Genomic DNA, 24025 nt, shown 5'->3' with positions numbered 1-24025 from the left:
TCGATTAAGTCGATTATAAGAGCGCGTTAAACGCAAAGTAAACTTCAAAATTAACCAGCCAAAAAAAAAGCTTCGCCGCACCAAAAAAAGCAACTTGAAAAACCTACAGATTTACACTACGTTGCTCGTCGTTCTTTCAATTTGACTTTTCTTCTTAGGAACAGGCTTGTGTCGCTTGCGAATATTTTCTCTCTACTCCGCCGTTTCCGCGATTACATATTTCCAACGTCGAGTAATAATCTGAATAATAATTGTCGAGCGAGACACGAGAAAAATCGTTATCTTTAGATTATTTCGCATTTTCGCTATATATTACAATTTACAATTTCGTTTTCAACATTCTCGTCAAATATCGCAAGTCATTTTATCCGCTAAATCGGCAGCAACGTGGAAAATTCGAGCATCGTAAAATAGCGGCTGTTGCGGAAGAAAATCGCGGAATCATTCGACTGTCCGCGTCTCACTTTACCAATCTACCGGCTATTGCAACCGCCCTCTTTCCTCTTCCCTCTTGCCTCTTGCATAATATGTAAGCTCTCTCCGGTAACGATCCATACGCAGCGGGTTGTAGATACGACGACCGCGTCTCTAGGTATATGCGGAAACACTCGGTTGGGCCACGTATACGAAGATTCTTTACGTGACATCCTTTGCGCTGGGTCGCACACGTTGGTCAATAGAAATTGCTCGAGAAAATATTCCTTTGATTCGCCGCTTCGTCGTTTCATTGTCGTTGCAACCAGCTATCTAAATCGAGCACGTTTCGGTACCTGTTTTTCGTTTCCTTCCAAATGATATGCAACGAAATGCACGGTACATGGTTCACTCGTACAGACCATTTTTGGAACGAGTTTTCGCTTCTTTTGTCGGTCGACTCGGTTCGATCGAAGTCAGTAAGCTAGTCGATACTTGGTCGGCACAGTGTAGGCGTTCCATTCTGCTATATCCATCTTTTTTTTCTCTTATTAAGCTTACTCGAAGCTCTTTGCAAGCTTTATTTGCAGGGATACGATATTAATCGAATATGGTATTAGATCGTACAAGTATAAGTTCGTTTAATTGATAACAGTCATATTTGGACATTACGTTCTTCCATATTTTGCAATATTTTATACTATAGACAAAATCCAGCGTTTTTAATTGAACAAAGATTTCAACTAAATTTTTATATGTGTAATATAAATTTCTCCTATTTGTATATATATTAATAACATTCATATTCGGACATTACGTTCTTCTATATTTTGTAACATTTTATATTATAGGCAAAATCCAGCGTTTTTAATTGAACAAAGATTCCAACTAAATTTTTATATGTGTAATATAAATTTCTCCTGTTTGTGTATATATTAATAACATTCATATTCGGACATTACGTTCTTCTATATTTTGTAACATTTTATATTGTAGGCAAAATCCAGCGTTTTTAATTGAACAAAGATTTCAAATAAATTTTTATATGAATATCTTCTGTTTGTATATATATTAATAACATTCATATTCGGACATTAGGTTCTTCTATATTTTGTAACATTTTATATTATAGGTAAAATCCAGCGTTTTTAATTGAACAAAGATTTCAAATAAATTTTTATATGTATATAATATAAATTTCTCCTGCTTGTATATATATTAATAGCATTCATATATATTTTTTTATTTTGTCGATAATGTCGATAATATAACATCCGAATATGAATGTTATTAATATATATACAAACAGGAGAAATGCATATTACATATATAAATATTTATTTGAATATTTATTTATTTATATATGTAATATAAATATCTTCTGTTTATATATATATATATTTATTTATTTGAAATCTTTGTTCAATTAAAAACGCTGGATTTTGTCGACAATATAAAATATTGGAAAATATAAAAGAACGTAATATCTGAACATGAATGTTATTAATTAAACGAACGTACTATACTATAATTTTATTAATTAAATATGGAATTTAATATAATAAGATGGAAATTTCATTGAGAATATCCTCTTGTTTCGTCGGACCAAAAACAACCGAAAAGTTTCTTATTATCCGATAGCGTTGAACGTTCTTGAATCGTAACATAAATTACATACGTCGTAACGAATATAAATGCAGTGCGGATTATGTTACGATCAGATACATATTGACCGAGAAAATTGTTCAATTTGTTGCCTTAGTGTTTCGTTAGTTCAACGTGTGATTATGCGATCTTGTAGAAGTAAAGCTTCTGATTGTCGTTTCGCTTTACGAAAGCTTGGAGCAACGAGGTCGGTGGGAAAGAAATGGCCGATTCAAGCACAGCTCCACGTTCTCCAACGTAATTATGGCGGTGTTACTCGTTGATTACATTCAATAATTTTATAATATCAGGAAGTTCTCATGTTTGTTTCTTGGCTAAGCATCCAATCAGACGTTTGTTTGCCAAGACCAAAGAAATTATTAAATATTATCAGCGTTTTGTTTACTTCCGCTCGACGTCTCGCACCTGCTAACGTATTGGGTTGGCAACTAAGTGATTGTGGATTTTGTTATTACCACCTAATGACAAAATTCGCAATCACTTAGTCGCCAGCCCAATAATTGATCGCGATGATACGTAGCGGAGTATCGTAGGCAACGTACGACAGAACGCAATTGTTGACGACTATGATAAAGTAAGAAGAAAAAGGTAGAGACATCAACACGGCGAGTAAGCCGAGAATTTTGTATTTTTAGTCAAGTTTAACAGTTAATAATTGAAAATTGTCGAACGTTGTTCGCCTCGCTGCAGGAAATTTAGCTCTGTCGTTGCTTGGAAAACTTCTAACCCTTTGCACTCGTTATTTTATTTCAATTTCCTTACCAGGAGCTGCCAACGATTTTAAGTATTTTATTTGAAATTTACTTTAACTAAAAAATAAGACAATTTGAATAAATAGAGGAAGAAAGAAATTCACTTAAATACCAGTTTTATTAACAGTATTTTTGTATTTTGTAATTTTTAAGTGTATGGTATATCTTGAAACAATTTCCAGGATACAATCCTGCTTTTCTTTTGCACGTTACAAAAAGTGGCACTCGACAAAGAAATTCCTGAGATAAAAACTGATGTCAAATCACACTCGACAAAAGGTTAATGATAGATCCAATGCCAATCTCGTTCACTTTATCCTTTGATTATTGCAACGTTTCATTATACTACATTTCGAACAAAGAAAAATTGCTTGCAGAAATAAGATTCATAGCCAGGATCAAATCCTACCTACCTACGTAGCAGGCTTAATAGAGTTCCAATTATTTATAAATTACTATCATACTACACACTGCTATATTTTTTTTTTTTTACAGAAAAAAAAATTAATTCCAATTTTCCTTCCATCGAGTTAAACGTGTTTCAACCGCGTTTATCCATCGGGCAATTGGATGAAACCTTGGAGTTTCCCAAGAATTTCACCGTTTCGATAATCCGTTTCAAAGAAATCTTTTTTACACCGTTTAATTGCTATCTCGCAGCGTTTAATCCCGATCCATATCAAATCTTCAACTGGAATCAAATTCTCCAACTACGTACAGTATCTTTCGAAGGAAACAACAAACGCGTTCGTCAAACACTCGCTGAATCTCTTGATCGTAGTCGGTTTATTTCCGATAAAAATATATTTTAAACGAATTCGCCGAAAGATAAGAGGAAATGTTTCGCTGATATCGATTAACGAGCTCTGAAACGTGGATAGACGTGCTGGAAACAGAGAGAAAGAGAGAGAAATAGCTCGTTAAGATCGCGAGGCGTTTCGACTGGCCGAAAGCAAAACGAGATTTCCTGGTTCCGAGACGATGTCTCGAAACGGAGAAAATGGACGAGCCGGAAGAAATTAGAATATCACGATTAAAGATTCGTTCTGGTTTCGCCGCCAGGCCTGAGAAACAATTTTCCTCGCTTCGATCCGACCGCCAGACGAACGTTGCCTTTCATTTTTCATGCGTTCGTTGCACGGATGGATCCAAGCCGCGTTCCCGGTGTTCCCAAGAAAATCTTGAAAACGTGAGAAACGTGTTTCCTACGCTGTTTTAACATTCTCGCCGCGTGTATCGCGCTTTAATCCTCTTTGTATTTATCCTGTTTCTATAAACCAGTGGTTCGGCGTCGAGCTACATAAACGAAAAGGTACAGAGCGAAATGGAAAGTAAAAGTTCAGAAAGAAAATAGAGATGAGAATTTTCCGATTGTTCGCGTTATTTTCTTATGACAAACGAATTTCTTATATTATTAGACGTAATTAGCCGAACGAAAGAGATCGCCTACACTTTGCTACAGTTCGTTACGAAAATTACGATCGAGTTATTTCGCTTCCTACGAGTTTTATGTTAATAAATCATTATGTCGAATAAACAATTCATAAAGCTATGTTTATATGAATAAAAACAAAATGACGATTAACATAATAACTTTAATTTTTTGCCATAAGAATGATATACGAACGTCACATACTCTGAATACACGATAAACAATGTAATAAAACGTGCACGCGTTTTACGCACGTAATGCAACATGCGGAATACTGAGTATCCATACAGGAAGACGCTCTTTATAACCATACTTACTTAACTATCAATATTATAACAATTATTCGTCTATTTTTCACGTAGGTGCTTGCGATATTTCTATTAATAAAAATGACCTTCTATCGCGATGTTGTTCCTTTTCGAAATTTTTTCTCGATAGATACGTGCGAAAAAATGGAATTCTACTGGGTTTCTCAAAAATAATTGCCTTGTCCAACGTTGTTCGACTAATATTCGGATAAATGGAATTTTTACGTGATTTCTTCCACGAGTAACTTCTCCTCGAACATATTTCAAAGAATTAGGATCCGACACTGATCCTATCGTCTCGCTCGATGCATTAGGTTGTCCGAAAAGCTTTTCTTTTTATAAAAAAATAATAGACGCGCAATGTTTTTTGTTTTATATTATTTTATCGAATCTCGTACGATCCATTTTCTTCTGTTGAAATAAACACCGCGACATTTCACAGACATCTCACGTCTGTACGAAGATGCACTGTTGTAAAAAACACGCCTGCGAAAGGAAGACGCTTTTCGGGCAATTTAGTAGATATTCGCACAGGTTGAAATTTTCGCACGATTTCTTGCAAAAACAATTTTTCGCCAACGAACGGACTTGTTATCGTAATTTTGCTACAAGTCGTTTTTCCTTCGATCTATTCTCGATAACTGGAAATTCGCCGTACTTTCTTACTGTACTCTCTCAATTCTAAAAATAATTCCAAATAGAAAGGAACAAGGTAAACGACCAATACACACGAAGCGAACAAAAAATCCATAATACATGAAACTTTTTCGTCGTCTTGGAGAATCGGATACGATCCAGAGACTGCTTCTACATTGTTTGCTCCCATGAGCTAGAGGTCAACTCCCGTGTTTACACACGTACAGATCTAAGTTTTCGGAGAAAGACTGTCGATCATGCTGCGACGAGATAATCACGCGTGTATATCTATATACATATTTCGTAATCGCCGTGTAGAAACGTAGAAGCGGAGCTGATCGAAGAAATCGTCTAATTATTGTAATATAAAATACGATACGCATATAACGATTGCTATGATATATAATAATAATTTAGTTTTTAGATTTAAATCCTCCGCTTCTCCATCATTTTTCTTCTTGAAACAACTTACGGAGTTTCTCGCGTGCGATATTTCGAGTGGCGCCTTCATCAAAATTAATTTCATCGTTTAATTTTCTAATAAGTTTCTAGGGGAAATTTCCTGTCTTGTAAAAAAATAATACATAACAGTAATAATAATAATAATAGTCGCCTATCGCGACCTTGTCTCGGTCGATACAAAGATTCTTTCGTATCTTCCACTGCTATATTTTAAATACCATTAATTCTATTCGCTCGAGCAGCCACGATTCTTATTTTTAATATCTGTTTGCGTAAAGTAATACGTTGCTTGCGTTTGCTCCTCGCGAGAACACGATATCAATATCGATCGAACGTGATAAAATGGAAACTGAAGAAACGTATGGAATACCTAGCTACCTATAGCGATTCAGGACAACGTCAATGGAAACAGACGAGTAAATGGAGGATCAAATTTGATGTATATTGGTTAGATAGCGAGGATGTTGATCGTGCAGGCTGAACGTCGAGGTCACCGGATTAAACCTCGTTTAATCGAACTGATCAACGTATGGTTAGGAATAATTTGCTGGATTAGTGGCAGAATTAAGAGAAGCGAAAGCTGGATGTGGAGTAGTCTCGTGATAAGGCTGTGTGATACAGTTTAGATATCGATCTTTCATCGTCGCGAACCTAAGTCTTGTATCGAGTTGCCTCTTAATACTTCCGTGGAAACTTTGGACCCAAGAGAATTAGAATCTAATCTCGCTACATACTATACAAAGTCTGGCTGATAGAATATTGTTGTTCCATGTACAAACAGGATAGTTACGATGGTATCGGCTATCACGATGTTGGATGCTTAGGATTTTACGAATTTGTACAAGTACGTTCATCTTCGTTATTCTTAGTCCAACCATGTTGTTATTTAGTAGTATACGTATGCAAATGAGATGTACTCGCGATCAATATTAAGCAGGCGATCGTACATAGGAAATGCGTGATAGAAAAGTTCATCGATCTGTTATTTATCGATCGGCGAAGGTAATTGAGAGAGAGTTGGAAATTTCGAATTTTTTCTCTTTTTCAGTTTAGGATCGATATTCTGAATTTTATTTCAATATTACATAGCTTCTTTTACATATCGCTTACCTGCAATTCAGAATGAATGGCCAATAGGAATTTTGCCTTATCTTAGGCTAGAAGTTGGAAGAAGATTGGAAGCTAAGAAATATACATTAGGAATCGCGAGAATCGGAAAGGATATTAAACTTTGAAATAACTAGACTCGTCGGAATGATATCTGGAACTTTGTATCGAAATTTAGGAAACTTTTACCTGTAGCAGAAATTCCTCCACGTATCTAATGTTGCAAATTTGAACCGTCAACCGAAGGAAACTGTGGCGAGAACCGATTTTCGACTTAACCGCGTGCCTGTGCACACCATAAAATTCCCTGGAACTGATACGAAAATCCCTGACACTGGGAACTCCGGAAATCCGAGCGAGTTAAGACATTTTTAAATCCAACGTCGCAAATGAGCTAGAAACTCTGAAAATCTAGATATACCGAATATAAAGCATTTAGGACGTAGCCATTTAAAGGCACATTGTATCCCACGAATACCGAAAGGACTAAAGCGCTAAACAAAACTGTCGCTACGATACCCGATTTCCCGTGATCTGACGATTTGCCAATTTTAAATGAGATTTTACTCGCGATTTGAAATTAAAATCGCCTGCGTAATGAAATTGGGAAACTCAGCCAAAAGTGGAATCGATCGACTATGACTTCCGAGGGGGCTCGTATACCAAAGAGAGAGACGAAAGAGTAACAGAAAGGAAAAAGATGGGAAAAAAGGAGAGCGTGTGTGTCACCCAGAGCGCATAGAGGGTGGCAGGGTGTTACGGCTGGGTAAGTCCAAGGTTGTCAGGGCTACGACTCTCGAAACACACTAACCGACCGCCATCTTTGCTTCTCCTGCGTGGTGCTGCGTGGGTGTATCCGAGCGTGAAGAGAGCGGGGACGTAGGGGGTGGGTGGGGGGAACGATAGAGAGAGGAGAGCGAGAGGAGAGCTAGGGAAAGAGCGAGCCTGGACGACAACGATGACGACGACGACGACGACGAGCTACTCGCTCGAAGAGACGAGACGAGCGAAGAAAATGAGGGGAGGAGGAAAGGGAGGAGGTAGAGGAAGATGAGAGCATAGAGAACCGAGAAAAAGGTGGAAATATGCGTAAAGTGAAATATGTACATCATGTAGGAATTACGTCGTATAGAAGTTTATTCGTATGGAAAAATATAAAATGTTCTATATAGAGGAATGTTCTATATAGAGGAACGTTAATGTCTAGCGTTACGGTAATGCTAGGTGTATAGTAATAAACAGACTGCGGATATCTATGCGCAGATTCGTATCTTCGGGAAGATGGTCGAGAAAATATAACCTAGATAGAGCATTGTCCGACATGTTGATCATTCTAATGAATTTCAGATTTTTACGTGGTTCTTATATTTTACATGTTACGTGTAATTTTAGGTGTTTTATATAGTTTTTGTTACCACCTGCATGTTATATATATATGTGTTTGAATTTTTCAGTTTGTCACAAAAACCTGCGGACTGACGATTTGAGGTTAGTCTTGATAGCGACTGTTTTAAGTAATATGTACATTGTTTTTTCTAGCATATTCTTGTATATACGTATACTATTGCCGTTGAAAGTAGTAACAAGTTAACAGCAAAGCAAAACATTGCCCCGATGAAATACGTGGAACTTTGGTTATGTTCGTCGTCGTAAATCTCTTTACTTCGTGATTCACGAAGCTTGATAGAAAGGAAATAAAAATTCCTACCGCCGATTCAGCATCACGCGACTACATCGGCGTCGATTTTTTCGACGATCAGTATCGCAGCATGAAATTGAGGTAAAAGTTTTAAGGTTAGGTTTAATCACGACACCGATCCAAAAGGCAAGGACAATAAATCAACCGACCTAAAAGAAACGCAAGAGCGATATAGGTAGATGCTACGTAAACTCATAACCTCAAAAAATTCCAAAGTCTCCACACAGCATCCCTCGAAATGATTCGGTCTCGAAGCAAGAAATTTCATCTAGAAAGGATAGTGCAGAGGTCATTGACAAGCTACGGGAACGTCGAGTTCATTGCCTTCTTTTTAAAATCTGTCGAGTAAAAGAACCTTTCTAAGTCCTAACGTTTAAAAACTCGCCTTTCAGGAAGGCGAGTAAATATCACGACAGACATATATATATATATATATAACAAAGGAGAGAAAAAGAAAATATATATATATATGTAACGAAACAGAGAGAGAGAGAGAACCTTCTAAAATACGAGTGAGAGATGGAGAAACGAGGAGAAAAGGGGACGCGTAGCAGAGAGAGGGAAGTTAGTGGAGCGAAGGAGAGGGGAACGAGATAAAAGCTCTGGACAGATGAGAAGCGGCCAATGGCGAGCATCTCCCCCACCAATGCTTCAGCGCAGCATCACTATGATTCGTAGGAGGCGCCGGTTGGCGGAAGTGCGCATGTACGCCCTCGATGGACTGACACTGCTCCCTTTTCCACGACTCCCTGCAACATGAACTCTCTCGCAGGGGGTGCATTGCGGATACAGGGCGTGGCGCACGGCCCTTGTAGAAAGACCCTTTCTGCTCAATGGCGATACGTACGCTATACCGTTTTGTATTTTAACGTGAAAAATTATTCGAAAAGCATCTCGAAGCCGAGATTGATAACCGAAAGGGATTGGTTACAAGTGAATTTTTCTTTACTTGCGATATCTTCTGGACGTTTTATTTTGTTTCTTCTGCCCTATTTTTAGTTTGACACTGGCTGGATTTCAACGTTAATAACGGTAGCAAGCAGCGATTTATAGGTGAGGTTAGGTGAACATTAATATATATAATAATGGTAGAAATGGTTTGTCTATTTTATCTAGTTGAGGTTAGGTGAACATTAATATATATAATAATGGTAGAAATGGTTTGTCTATTTTACTAGTTGAGGTTAGGTGAACATTAATATATATAATAATGGTAGAAATGGTTTGTCTATTTTATCTAGTTGAGGTTAGGTGAACTTTTTTTTAGAAATCTTGTTTTATTTAGCCGAACGATGACACTTTATTGGACGAAGTTTGATAATAATGGGAATTTACCTACAGTTGAGGTTAGGTGAACATTTTTTAGAAATCTTTGTTTTCTTTAACCGGATGACGACAGTTTGTTGGATGAAGTTCGATCTAATGATGATAGAAAGGGATGATTTTCCTACAGTTGAAGTTAGGCGAACATTTTTTAGAAATTATGGTTGCGATGGAAAATATGGATTCGCGTTATCGTACGTTGGCAACCCAGCATCTAAAGTACCTAAATTAGAACTCGAAGTTGCACAAATAGAGCAACGTAGTTAACAATTTTGATTTTTGTTACTAAGTTTGAGGAGATTATCCGATCTTCGAGTAACCTTTTATTTTGAAATTTCTCAATGGAACGAAGAACGCTCTTCGGTATGGAAAATATTGACAAAATTGGAACACAGCGAGGTTGAATTTCTTTCACCTGGCACGAAATTTGAAATTATCAATGAAAACCTGTGTCGTTCGTATTTGTTCAACAATTACCAAAAGTGTTTTCGATTCGATTTGATTCTTCGATCGAATATACGATTCGAAGAATGCTTCCGGTTCGAGGAATACGGAACACGAATGAGTTTTCGTGACCGAAGGCCGATCAGCGGTCAATATTCTTAAATATTTCTTTAATAAACCGGCAGCGTTCGTAAATCGATTTCACAACATCGTTTCGTCACTCGTCAACATTTTTCTTCGATCATTTTCAATTTTCGCTCTCGCGATCGTTTCCGCGTCGAACGATCGAAATCTCTGATAACTTCAAGGAATAAACGCCGATAATCAAACATCGTTCTCGATCGAAAATCGTAGAAAATCTCGCGAACGATCTCGTAAAAATATCTTCGCGCTGGTCTCTCTACAAACAACGCTAACTTTGAATCTTCCGTTCGATCGCTTCAGCCTAATTTCGCGCTTAACTTCGTATCATATTGTACAATTTTGAAAAATCGTAAATTTACCGCTAATTTTTATCATCGGACGCGTTTACTGATTTCCATTTACGTAGAATTTTCTCTTCAACGAGTTCGGTCTACAGAAACTTAAAATTACAGCGATCGGAACAGATCGACAAGCTGATGGAACTCGAACAAACGAAAATCACGAAACGATTTATTTCCATGGAAGAGAACGATCGTTTCGAAGAATCGTCGAGAATAATGGAATCTTTGGTGGAAGAAACTTTGCAGAAGTCCTGTTCGACATAATCGACGTAGGAGCGTTGTCATCGTTTCTAACCATGGCGTACGTTTCTCTGAACTCTGCTGAATCAACAACGCCAACGTAATCGAAAAAATATTGTCATTCATCGAAGCGCGACGATTAAAAGAAGAAGAAACCTTATCGATCTTAACGCTCCAACTGGAACAAACGTTCCACGGCTCTTCTTTTCTTCTTCCTCGTCTCCGTAAAAGAAAAGAAAATTCTTTCTTCGTACGAGGAAACTTCGCAGAATGGGTGAAACGAATTAAATGAAACTTTTTTTATTTTTGCTGTTAGAAATCGTCGATGGTCGAAAGTGTCGTAAGTTTCGATCGACAGGTGGAAGTGGCCGGAGAAGAAAATAGAAATCGGTTTTCGTGGTTGACAGAGCCTCGTAACCATTGGTCTCCGATCGGTGATCGTTAGAAATGGAAAGCAGCTGGATTTCCACTTGTCAAGACGGACGGATCTGTTCCGAATTTCACCAGACTCGCCTGCTCCGCGTGTATCCTCGATTTCATACGCCACCGATATTTACAGCGGATAGTCAACTGATTTATACCATTTTCTGATCTCTTCCAATTTTCAATATCGGACAGCTGCAACCACGCGATATTTTTCACTCGAATTCCGAAACAGAGTCACCTGATCGTTCGCGTTGTCTTCCCTCGGTTAATGCGACTCTTCGTCGCACTTTTGTCGCCTTTTACCATTTTGCGAATATTTCGCCTGAATCATTGGGTTGAATTGAGCTAAAAAGATATTAAATATTTACGTGCGTGCCCGAGCGAAATTCTCTTCTAAATTGCAATTTTTACAAAGAAACTTTAACATGTACTTGAGTATCCATTCCCCGTTCTAAGATTCATATCTCCAAAGCAGAGAATTTCTCCGAATATCTTCTTTGACGAAGTTGGAAATTCGTAAGTTTCATTGAAAACGAAATACATTAGGTGGTCCGAAAAGTTTCTTTCGTTTCATAGGATGATAATGGATGAACAAGAATTTCTGTTTTATATTATTTTATTGAATTACGTATGATCATTTAAAACAAAAAAACATTGTTGCGTCTATTATTTCCTTATAAAACGAAAGAAACTTTTCGGACAATCTAATACGTAACTGTACGTACTTACAACCGAATGTAACAAATTGGAGACTGTAAATTTTCACCTCTCAAATTGCCAATTTTTGCGCTTCTTTGAGGCTTCGATGCTTAGCGGTGGCGAAATTTTTCTTAGCTTATCGATTATACGTATAATCTGTTATCGATCAATTTGAAGTTAATCTTTCAACGTGGTCTTGATTTTTCAACGTTGATCGGCTGGATGCGAGGTGTCGGTCGACTGCAACATATCATTCGAGATAATACTTAAAAAACGAAATTTCTCGAAATCCAGATAAGAAGGTAGTCGCTCTTGCGCAAAAGATAAGTAGGTTTTTTCATTTGCTAGATAAATGTTTATTTACTTTGCAGCACCAAGTTATCAGGCAGGCTTTTGCGAGCTCGTTGTTACCCTTTAAACATTTCCTATACTTACATAGGTATCTGGCGCCATCAAATAGATAATCTTGAACTTGGAGAATCGATCACCTACGTTTCAAATGCTCTTCAATAATTTTTATAAAATATAAACATCTTCTAAGAACTGGAAACCTATCGTTTCTATTTGCCAAGTTTCCATCTGCAATTTTCATTGAAAATTTACCATTCGTACGTTGCTTGGTAAAAAGTAACTTCTTTGATAAAAATATCCTTTTCGCAATTCTCATATTCAAATCGACATTTATCTTCGACTATACGAAATCGTGTTACGTGTTCAGATTTCTATTGAAATATTCGCAACTCGGTGTTATATCCACGCGTTTGCAGATGCGGAAAATTCATGTTCGTGCTGAAATATTTCAATCGAATTTCTCATTTGAATAGAGAAATTGAAGTAATTTAAAAGTACAGATACTTTGATTTCAATTCAAGTATTCAAATATTATCTACCTATTTACGTATTAGGTTGTCTGAAAAGTTTCTTTCGCTTCAAAAGCTGATAACGGATGGACAAGAATTTCTGTTTTATATTATTTTATTGAATTACGTGTGATCCATTTCGTTACATTTTTAGTATTACGTTCGTGCATAATTCAATAAATTAATATAAGACAGAAAACATTGTGCATCTATTATTTCCTTACAAAACGAAAGAAACTTTTCGGAAAGCCTAATACAAATTCGAAGATCGGAAATATAATATTAATAAATATTATACTATCACATAAAATGAATATTCAAATTTCAATGCTCGAATTCATTCAAATTGACATTGAAATCGCGTTCAAAATCGTAACGTGACGATTCTCACCCAATTACATACATAGGCAAATCTAAACTGAACATTTATACACACCATGATGATACCAACCAATAGAAATAACTATTTTCACGATGCTCCTGATATATTTCGATACTGTGGTCTTTCGAACGCAAAATGCAACTGTGTACTCCAAACGCGATTATCCTAGAAACCCAATATCAAAACACACATGCAATATATGTAGCTCATCGAGATTCGTCGCCTCCCACCACGTTATTTCCACTTTATTTCGTAAATTATTCTTCCTCGGCTAAATCTGATTCAAAACTACAGTCAGATCGCGATCGATGGAAATCTATTAGGTTGGCAACTATGTGATTGTAGATTTTGTCAATACCATCTAATGGCAAAATCCACAACCACTTAGTTGCCAACCTAGTCGAATATTACCGAGGTATTCGCACTAAACGATCGATAAAAGAAATCCTATATGTATTTTTCTTTTTTTTTTTTTCTATCATCGATCACATCGTTTCGATCAACGAATCTTCCATCACCTACGATGAATCGTCTCGTTTGATCACACATGAACGATTTTTACCGGTGCCTGACTTATGGTGGTCCGATTGTACGCACGAAACGAGTGGAGGTTAGGTCATGGCGGTCGTCCACGTACATCATTCGTGTCGAATTTATTCGCGCACTTAAATGCCAACCTGTCCGCTAAACGTGGACGCAAACCGCAAGTTAAATCAGAGTAGAGTTAAACTGGCCGAAAACCCGTTTGGCCCGCGTGATTTACGCGCATGAATCGAGTCACCTGGCCGACGCGTTTGTCAGCGGAATGCCAGGCGTGTGAGACCGGCTTTAATCGCACCTGTTCCTCTCGTCCTGCCATCGAATCGACGAAGACCGGGCCTGTCCTTGCGCCAGCAATTTGTCCGCTAGGTTTCTATAGGCTCGTCAACTTATTAAAATCAGACGCTCGAAACGATTTGCAATAGTTTACAGGTGCAGTGCACATTTACGACGAGAGTAGGTAGCTAGATATATATTTACGGTTATTACGTTTATGTACTCGTTTTGTAATTACGAATATAATTATGAAAGAAACAGAGAATCTCATTTGAAATATGTAGTCTATTTATCTAGCGTACATATACATTCTTGCATATTTCAATTTGCCGCAGAACGCATCAACATGATCGCGGTAAAATTACATTTAGGTCTGTGCAAGACGATTAAATGGCAAAGAAGCTCGAATGAATTATTCAATTCATAGAATTAAAAGCAAAAATTAACTGTATATCGAATACACGTGTTGTAAGATCATTTTGATAGCGTTACACTTTTCTTCTTGAGCGTGTAACGTTGTAACGAGATTTGACATAATGGAAACTTTGAATATTTCATAGATTAAAATAGCGATAATATTGCACTTAAATATTACTCAGATATATAGATAAGAGAACGATAGAAGATCGTTCGGTATTTCTACCAAGCTTTTATCATAGGTTTTTATTCGTCTTAACTTTTTCTTCATACTCCTTCTGCTTTTTTCACCTTCTTCCTTCTCTGTCCAACGAAAACGTATTTCTACGATCGACAATCTCCGCTTACACAACAACGAACGACGAAACTGCACTGGAGGTTAGAAAATATGAGGTTAGAAGACATCTACGAAATCTTTAGTCTCCTCGGTGACGTTATAGTCCATCTAACGATTAATCGTCGATAACAGAGCAAAGATGTTTCGCCTGTATCGTGTTACGGCTAGAATGGACAACGCACGACGCTGTCACCGCTCTTAATCTACGTTCTTGTCGGATGAAAAGAGAACGCTTGAGCGAGATAAAGCCGATCGTACAAGATCACGTTCGTTTGCGCTACTGGAATTTTTATTTTCAAAAGCTCTCGAACGCGCTATTTCCTCATATTTCACCGTTGTTTATTCGTATATCGCAATCGCAGCGTAGTTCTTCCATTCCAGCGTAGTTCTGCATTCGTACCTTATAAGATTACCGTCGATTGATACTTCGAGACGAGTTGCTCTTAGTTTGTTTCATCCAATGTTTGCTTCTCGTCGGTTTCGTTTGCGATTCCCAGTGAATTTTCCCAGTGAATGGCTGCGGATCGTTGTTCGGGCGAATTTACGTGATTCGAATTAGGACAAGTCGATTTCGCTGAGCGAACGTGATGGTACAAATGACTTGTAATGCAAATAATTACGTATATATTGATCTCGCTGTTAGATCGTTCGAATTATTTCGATACGAAGATAAAATTTCTAGTTACATCAGTCGATATAATAGAATCCTTCAACGTTTTAGGTAACTTAACGATACGCTTCAGATACATCTAATAACAATAATAATAACTGAATTATCGTCGATTTTTAACAAACACAATCGATAATTTCAAACGACGAGACACTTGGCGAGTACGAAATTAATATCTATATCAACGTCGTATCGATGTTATAATATTTTTGTAACGATACCGGATCAACGATACTGGACATTATTTTCGACACGATATCGTTCTCGGAAGTTTGCTCCAACGGTAGCTTGCAGAATAGAAAAGACTTAGTAAATAAGGACGATTGTGGTTCGAGTAGCTGATAAGTGTCATCGTAGCAGCCTCGAGGCATTCTTTGCGGTCGTTCTATCAGCTTCCGGAAGACGCGCGTGGTTCGCGTCCATTTCTATGACGCGATCGTATCGCTCGCTTGTTACAATTTAAAAAATTTACAAACAATAACCTATTATCGAGTCAGATGAAATTGCTATCGGTTAGCCACGCGTATAGAACAGCTGAAACTTCTAACGTACTTCCAAGCACAGCGATGATCTTTCTCTCATAGAAGAAAATTTTCTTTAATAGCAGTTAAGAGCGAAGGAATATTCGATATATTTTGGAAAATAATCGTATCTAATATAGTTATATTAAAATCGTTATATGAATGAACGATGTGACAATAATGATAAATCGACGAAGACAAATGTATCATCGACATCTTAAAAGCTAATATCTCGACGGAATTTATTTATTTCGTTTTTTTTATGTTTTTTAAGATTATCACTTGGTAAGCCTAAAAATTTATCGATATCAAATATCAAAGGATTGATACTGTAGTGAGGATAATAAAACAATAGGTTAGGATATATAAGTCCTAAAAAAAATTTGAACAATATAGGAAGAGTATAGACAACGTTGCCTCGACTTTAAATCAAGTATCAAGATATTAATATAGATTGCAATTGTCTTACAGTGATTTTCCTTTATGTTTCAGTTACTGTTAAGAACGGACCCACACAGGAAAATGAAAACGAAACACCAGCTGATGCTGCATCTTCACCATCTAGTGTAAGTTCAAACATACAAGTGTCCAGTCAAGTAATCAGTAAATAAAGTTTCAGTCAGTTGGATCTCGTTCTAAACTAAAATTCTCAAGAATAGATTTTAGATTCATATTCTTTAGCAATCTTTCTATTTCATTATACGATATTCCTCTTATTATTCTATCACATTTTCTCACCTGTTTATGTATCTTACGATAGTCATCGATTAAAAACCGAAGGATCCAACCTATCTAACAATCTCCGTTGTCGCCATCTATTACCATAGCTTGTTACTTAACGCGTATAGCTATTTTTATAATTTATAATTATCTTTAAATACTCCGCTATATATTATTTTATTCACTATTCGAGAATCAAACCCGTTTAACAGTCTCCTTGCTTTTGCAGGTTGAGCTACCAGAACGCGCACACCCATGTCCAGCTTGTCCGACCGTTTTGTCTACTTCCAAGGAGCTAACGAACCACTTACGTGGCCATAATTCGCCACGTAGCACAGACTGTAGCGTCGAGGATGACTATTCTTGCGGAGTTTGCATGAAAATACTCAGCTCCGCAAGCTCCCTCGACAGACATGTGTTAGTACACTCTGGGGAACGGCCGTTCAAATGCAAGAACTGTGAGATGGCGTTCACCACAAACGGCAATATGAACAGGCATTTAAGGACAGCGCACAGAGGCGCCTCGCCTAACAGCTGTACCGACTCCGAAGGTAGCAGCGACTCGGACAAATCATCCAGGCAGCGACATCTCGAGGAATATAACAACAACGAAATCACAAAAAGAAACTCGCCAAATATCGGGGACAAACGGAACGAGGAACAGACCTCGTCGTTAACTGGAAAAAGAAAATGCCCTAACTATGCGAGCGACAGCGAAACACAGAAGAGGCATAAGATTCTTCTAAATAGTTCGAGAAGCGAGATAAAATCGAGACAGGATGACAATCAGAACATTTACAATTGTCCAGTATGCGGGCGACAAGATTTTGCCACTAGCGCCCTCTTAGAAACGCATCTGGAACGAAGTCATCCGGAATTCCCTGCAAAATGCGACACATGTAACTTGTCGTTCAAAAACCACAGAGTACTGAATCTGCATCGGTTCATGATACATTTTGCAGAACACTCGATGGGAAATACCGCGAGAAATCTGAGAAACTCGATAGTAGGTTTCAACGATTTAACGTTCGTTGATTTCTCGTCCGATAAATTCCCAGCAATAGCTAGAGCTGTCTGCGAACAATCGCTTCACCGTCCAGCTTCCGGTGAGGTAGCAAAATTCCAATGCTCCAAATGTCTGCGAGCATTCCCTTGTAGATCCGCGTTGGATGCCCACGAAACTGACTGCGGCACGATGAATTTGCAAAGTAGAACAACTGACGATAGCCAATCGCGAAGAGACGATTTCTTCGCTGGTTTGGATCTTCAAAACAAGGCTGCTTTGAGGGAAGCGAAAGAAGGCAAAGATCTTGCCGATATACAGAGTATCATATCTGTCACCTCTGGACCTATCTTACAGAGTTTTCGATCAGACACCAGTACACCAGAGAACAACATCAAATTTAATACCAGTGCAAATTCTTCTGGTAGTTCGAGTACGTATTGCGCAGAGTACCACGAGGAGGAAGCTCAAGACGCTTTTTCTGCGGAATTCAGAAAAATGAAATTGAAAGGGGAGTTCCCTTGTAGGCTCTGTTCCTCGATATTTCCTAATCTAAGAGCCCTAAAAGGTCACAATAGGGCGCACATGGGCGTGGGACCTGGCATGCCGTATCCTTGTAATATGTGTCCTTATACCAGCACTGATAAAGCGACTCTGGTGAGGCATCTGAGGTCTCATAATGGCGACAGACCTTACGAATGCTCTCTCTGCAATTACGCTTTCACAACTAAAGCAAATTGTGAGCGCCATGTACGAAACCGACATGGAAAATTGACAAGAGAAGACATTAAGAGCGTTCTCATTTATCATCCAAATGAAGATTCTACGAATGAGAACGTGGAACGCGGAAACTCACCCAGAGTTTTGAAGGATGAAGCGAGGAAAAGCCTGGTATATCCGACAGAACGCGACGATCTTCACCAGGCGCAAATACACTATCCTCCGGTTTCTATGGAGGTCAGAGGTGAGATCAGAATAATAGAAGAGGCGAAGCTGCAAAATTCCTCGATGTCGATGTACAGCACTAGCCACTTTGAAAAAAATGATGCGTTTTCAAGGCATGGTCAGCCTTTGGAGCTGACCCAGAGGAACTCCGAGGAGACAAAACCTGGTCAAGATGCCAAATCGGATTATTCGAAGTTGGACGACGATTTGGAGTCGAGGTCATCCGAGGGTAGCGTATCTCTAGTCACAGAAACCAAAACAGATTCGCACCAAAGAATACAAGCTAGTCCTATGAATTTAAAGAAAGGTCTCAACATATCGGAAAACATAGGCGAAGACGGTCCGTTGGACCTTTCCATGGACGTACTAGATCTCAGCAAGAAGTCGAAAGAAAAGGAGGACGATAACTTCGCCGCGGCTCACGAACAATTTGGAAATAACCAAAAAGATTTGTACAGTGCTACCAGTCAATTATTGTTGACTGAGGCTTTGTTGAAGGCTGGCCAGGGTAGTTCTCAACCTACATCTCTGGAAGCTCTGTACGCTAACGCAATCTACAGAAATTTCAGTACATTCCCTGGTAGCGTAGGAGCTGGAATATTGCCACCGTACATGTTCAATCATCATATCTTTGGCCAGGATTTCTCTATGAAGGAAAGATTACAGAAGGAATTGGTCAGAGGTCTACAGTTGACAAGCGGAGGTACTTTGGTGGAGCCACCCATAGGTAGCGCGGGATTTACCACCTTTTCTCAAAATAGAGACATGAACTCCCAGTCTCATTCAACAACCGACCAAAGTGAATATGCCAAATTAATATCTTCTAAGATGGCCAACAAGAGTCTGGCAAACCGCGATAAACCAGACAATCTGCCCTCGTCCAATTCTGTAAAGATGGTGATCAAAAATGGAGTCCTGATGCCTAAACAAAAGCAACGGAGGTACAGAACTGAGAGGCCTTTTACTTGTGAACATTGCTCAGCGAGATTTACCTTGAGGAGCAATATGGAAAGGCACATTAAACAGCAACATCCTCAGCACTGGAGTCAGCGACCAAGAGGAGGTCACTCGACAAGAGGAAGACCACCTTCCAGCCATCCTACGTTGATTCAAAACCTTGGTCAGGCAACTCCTCAAGGCAGTCAATCATATAACAATATCCTGCCAAAAGCGGAACAGTCAACGAATCCGGAATTTACGAGGCATTCTATCTCCGACCAAGTGAAGTACGCTATCCTGGCACAGCAATTAAAGGCAAACAAAATGGAAGACAATGACTCTGAAGAAGAACTGGTAATAGACGAAGGGCCCCAAGAGAAAGAAACTCAAGAATCTCAAGATCAAAGGGAGAAGAGTCTATTGCGAGGACAGTTAGAAGCTACAGATTCTACGAAAGAAATTGTAGTGAAAGAAGAAGTTATGGAATGTTCAAACGATGACCCAAACGAGACAAATGTTGAGCTGGAGAAGAACGAACGAATTGTTACTGAACAACAGAAAAAATCTGACACGGAGAGAGCTACTGTGATGGAAAATTCGATTGATAAAAATCCTGGCAAAGTGCTCAACCTGGAGAACAGCGAGAAGATAGAGGATGGAGCACCTGATCTCGCTAGCGTGTCAGAGCTGTTGGACAATGCCTCCCAACAATACCAGCAGTTTCAACCCCAATATTTAAGCGATGAAGAGGGTTTAGTAGCATCGAACAGTGATTGCAATAATTCTGGCAGTGATGAAAAATCTGACTCTGTAAATTCATCACATTCGACGAACGCATCAAAAAAAAAAAAGAAAAAGAAGAAAAAAAAGAAGAAATCAGCATATTCAATGGCCCCCAATAGAGTAATCTGTCCATACTGTGAAAGACCATTTCCATGGACCTCGTCTCTCAGACGACATATTTTGACACACACTGGACAGAAACCTTATCAATGCGTTCACTGTTCCTTGCTATTTACAACGAAATCGAACTGCGACCGTCATTTGCTCCGAAAACATAAAGCAAATCCGAACAAGATGCGTAGAGTTCGAAACTCTTCCTCTCCAGATTCTCAAGCGATTATCAACAATAGTAACTCGTTCTCCATGAGAAACGTTCCTGAAAGACCCTACAAATGCAATCAATGTCCCAGCTCAACATTTTCAACGTTGGGTAACCTAAAGAAACATCGTTCCACTAAACACGCTCGAAAGATGAAGACCAGGTCGGAGACTCCATCCAGTGAACCTCAAACCAGCCCACAGGAGTGTCCAAAGCCGAATAACGAACAAACTGATTATGATAGTCAGTCTTCGAGCGTGTCTGAAGGGATAGAAACTTCTTCGATGCCAGGACTTAGCAAATCGAATTCTGGCGCTTCGCAATTGGCCAACGAAACAGCTAGATCGAGAAGACCTTCACCGAGATCATCACCTGGGCCCAGTGATGTTCCCTTTAAGTGCCACTTGTGCGATTGTGGTTTCGCAGAAAGACACGACTGCCTCGAACACATCAAAATGAACCACAAAAAATCCTACGAAATGTTAGTGGCGAAAGGGGCACTGGATATGGACATCGACGCGGTTGAAGACCAGCAACAACCACCCCCACAACACCATACCAGCGATGGAGAAGAAAAACGGGGACGTTTCCCAGACTATAGTAACAGGAAGGTAAGAGCATCTACTTTTTTAAGAAAGACTTATACAGAGCGTAAATAAGTTGTGAATATCATTCGTAGATAAAACTACTTTAGCTACGATCAAGTCTGTCTATGGTTAACTGATGCTCTGTATTATCAAGTCTATTTCAAGTAGTGTTACTTTGTAACAATTGACTGATTAAGCAAACATGCGAACTGCAACTAAAACAGTTAATTTCTTATTATTTCTAGGTTGTATGTGCATTTTGTATGAGGCGGTTCTGGTCTGCAGAGGATCTCCGGCGCCATATGAGAACACACACCGGAGAACGGCCTTTCTCCTGTGATATATGCTGCAGAAGATTCACCTTGAAACATAGTATGTTGCGGCACAGAAAGAAGCACGAGTCCATTGATTCTACCATGTATGTTGGTACAAGCGGAGATGAAGAAAACTCACCTGCACAGCCACCTACGATCACACCACGAAGTCAACAACAACAACAAATTCTGGTGGCAGCCAACAACGGAAATTCCCGTATTCAAGATAGAATCTCTTTACCAACTGTTACTCCAGTCGCGACCGGTGATGCAGCCCCGAGTGGATTAATAAGATTCAATCCGTACGAGAAATTAACCACTCTAACAGGAAAATTGGCCAGTATTCCATCAAACGCAAATCCAGATGCAGAGAGCACGGATAATGATTTGATCTCGAACCTGCTGGGAATAAGAGACAAGAGTTTCATCGACAGAGTACTACAGGCATCCGCTGATGACGCAGCCAAGCTATTAGGAGTAAACCGTAGCCATGAGTGAAGTAGATTCGGCTGTTGCTTTTTTTTGAACATTTCACGATCGTGCCTTAGGTTCCTCCCCCATTTACGTGTACGAAAGTCAATCGATAAATTGATCTTTGTATAATAGAGATAGTGTAAGTAGGTACTTATTTGAGAAACAAGTGTGCATGCGTGTTAATAAGTATGATAAATTGATAAATATTGTTAAAAATTGAGTTTTGATTTTCTTTTAGCCCTTTTTTATTGTTATTTACTTGATAGTTAATTTAATTAAAAAAATTTGTTGAAAAATGAAGAAATACAACAATATATCAGTGTTTTTATATAGCAGTACTTATTGTAGTAATTTATTTTTGCGTGACTGTGAAAGAATTGTAGTCATTTTTTATTTGTCAATATGTTACAATTCACTTGATACATTGATGGTTTCATAAGATTTGTAGAGAATTCGAGTGAATTGGACATCTTTTCAAATAAATGTACTCACCATTATTAGATATTTTTATTGGACATCAGGCTGTTTCTTTAAAATATCATCTTACAAAATATTTACCGTATTACCGAAGAAGAAATTTAACAACATATAAGACCTTTTATCTTAATTTCAAACATTTTTATAATTTGACATTGGTGAATTTCTTCTTTCTTTAATAAACATGAGTCGTTTGATGATATTTTTAAATAACAAATGTTAACGATGCCAATAGAAATATAAATTTCAAATTACATAAAATTAAATCTATGATTATATTGTGCATGAATCTTGATGATTTTTAACAACATAAGCGAATTAAGAGCCTATTTCAATAAAATTTCATCAAGTTGTCATGCTTTGTTCGAGTCAAGAGAAATGTTTAAATTAACTACAACAACGCAAAGCTACTTTCACAGAATCGTTGCATGTCTTTTCTTCGTCAATTAAGTGCCTACTTTCCTCTTTTTTTTCTATTTTCTCTTTCTTCTAATCTCTCGCGCCCACGCGAAATACGGGCTAACATATTTCCGCGTATCTCTCTCTATTATGTACATATTATAACCACAAATACGCGTGAATCACACGTTTCTAATAAGCTTACACGTTTCTTTAAGAGCTAGCGTTGTACATTAAAAAGGCATGATAAAGCTGTGTCAAAACGAAAGGTTTATGCCTCTGGTCAGGAATGGACCAAGAGAATGTCACGGAGCATATACTTAGTCGGTGACTTTCTCTTCATTAATCGAGCGAGCCGTATTAAAATCCAAAGATACATTTTACACAACGAATTAAGTTAGCCATATAATACGTATTTCTATTTATTGTTTGTCACGTACCTAAAATCGAAATTTATTAAATGTAAAGTTTTCCTTATAAGCGATGTACTTATTTTTTGCTGAAGAAAAAGGTGTCTCGAAACGCGAATCGAAAACTGAGACAACCGAAAGAAATTGAAGTCGCGTTCGATTTATTGATTGTAGAGACCGGACCGCGAAGCTCAGTCGGTAAGATAGCATACGTTCTTCTCGGTAGACGTCATGCAAAGCGAAGAACGCGATTTAGTAATATGCAAATAGAGCAATATAGAAAAGAAAGTTTATCGTATATAATTATATAAATAAATATATATATATATTAATACATATACATATATATATAATATATATAAAATATATATATATATATATATATATATATTTATATAATTTAATTTATATAATATTATTACATATATATATATATATATATATATATATATATATATATATATATATATATATATATATATGTAATAATCGATTTTTATTCCGTCGGATAAATGATTACTGTACATAGATAGTCTAAAAATTTCGGTAGGTTTATGTTC

The 24025-nt window shown here is 38.0% G+C and overlaps 1 protein-coding gene across 2 annotated transcripts in view; it reads left to right on the top strand.

Annotated features, from left to right (window-relative positions):
* The window catches only part of LOC132905650 (ras-responsive element-binding protein 1), a 99953-nt gene extending 76631 nt beyond the window's left edge, over nt 1-23322 (top strand). For both annotated transcript variants that reach the window (XM_060957155.1, XM_060957154.1), the window contains exons 2-4: nt 16588-16661; nt 17045-21415; nt 21637-23322. In XM_060957155.1, the coding sequence (XP_060813138.1) occupies nt 16588-16661; nt 17045-21415; nt 21637-22203 (5012 nt within the window). In that variant the 3' untranslated portion in view covers nt 22204-23322. The remainder of the gene's footprint in view (nt 1-16587; nt 16662-17044; nt 21416-21636) is intronic.
* Nucleotides 23323-24025: the final 703 nt, after the last annotated feature.

The sequence above is a fragment of the Bombus pascuorum genome, chromosome 3 (assembly GCF_905332965.1).
Source record: "Bombus pascuorum chromosome 3, iyBomPasc1.1, whole genome shotgun sequence".
Lineage (NCBI taxonomy): Eukaryota > Metazoa > Arthropoda > Insecta > Hymenoptera > Apidae > Bombus > Bombus pascuorum.
Note: the sequence above shows the minus strand (reverse complement) of the source record. Positions and strands in the feature narration are given on the sequence as shown.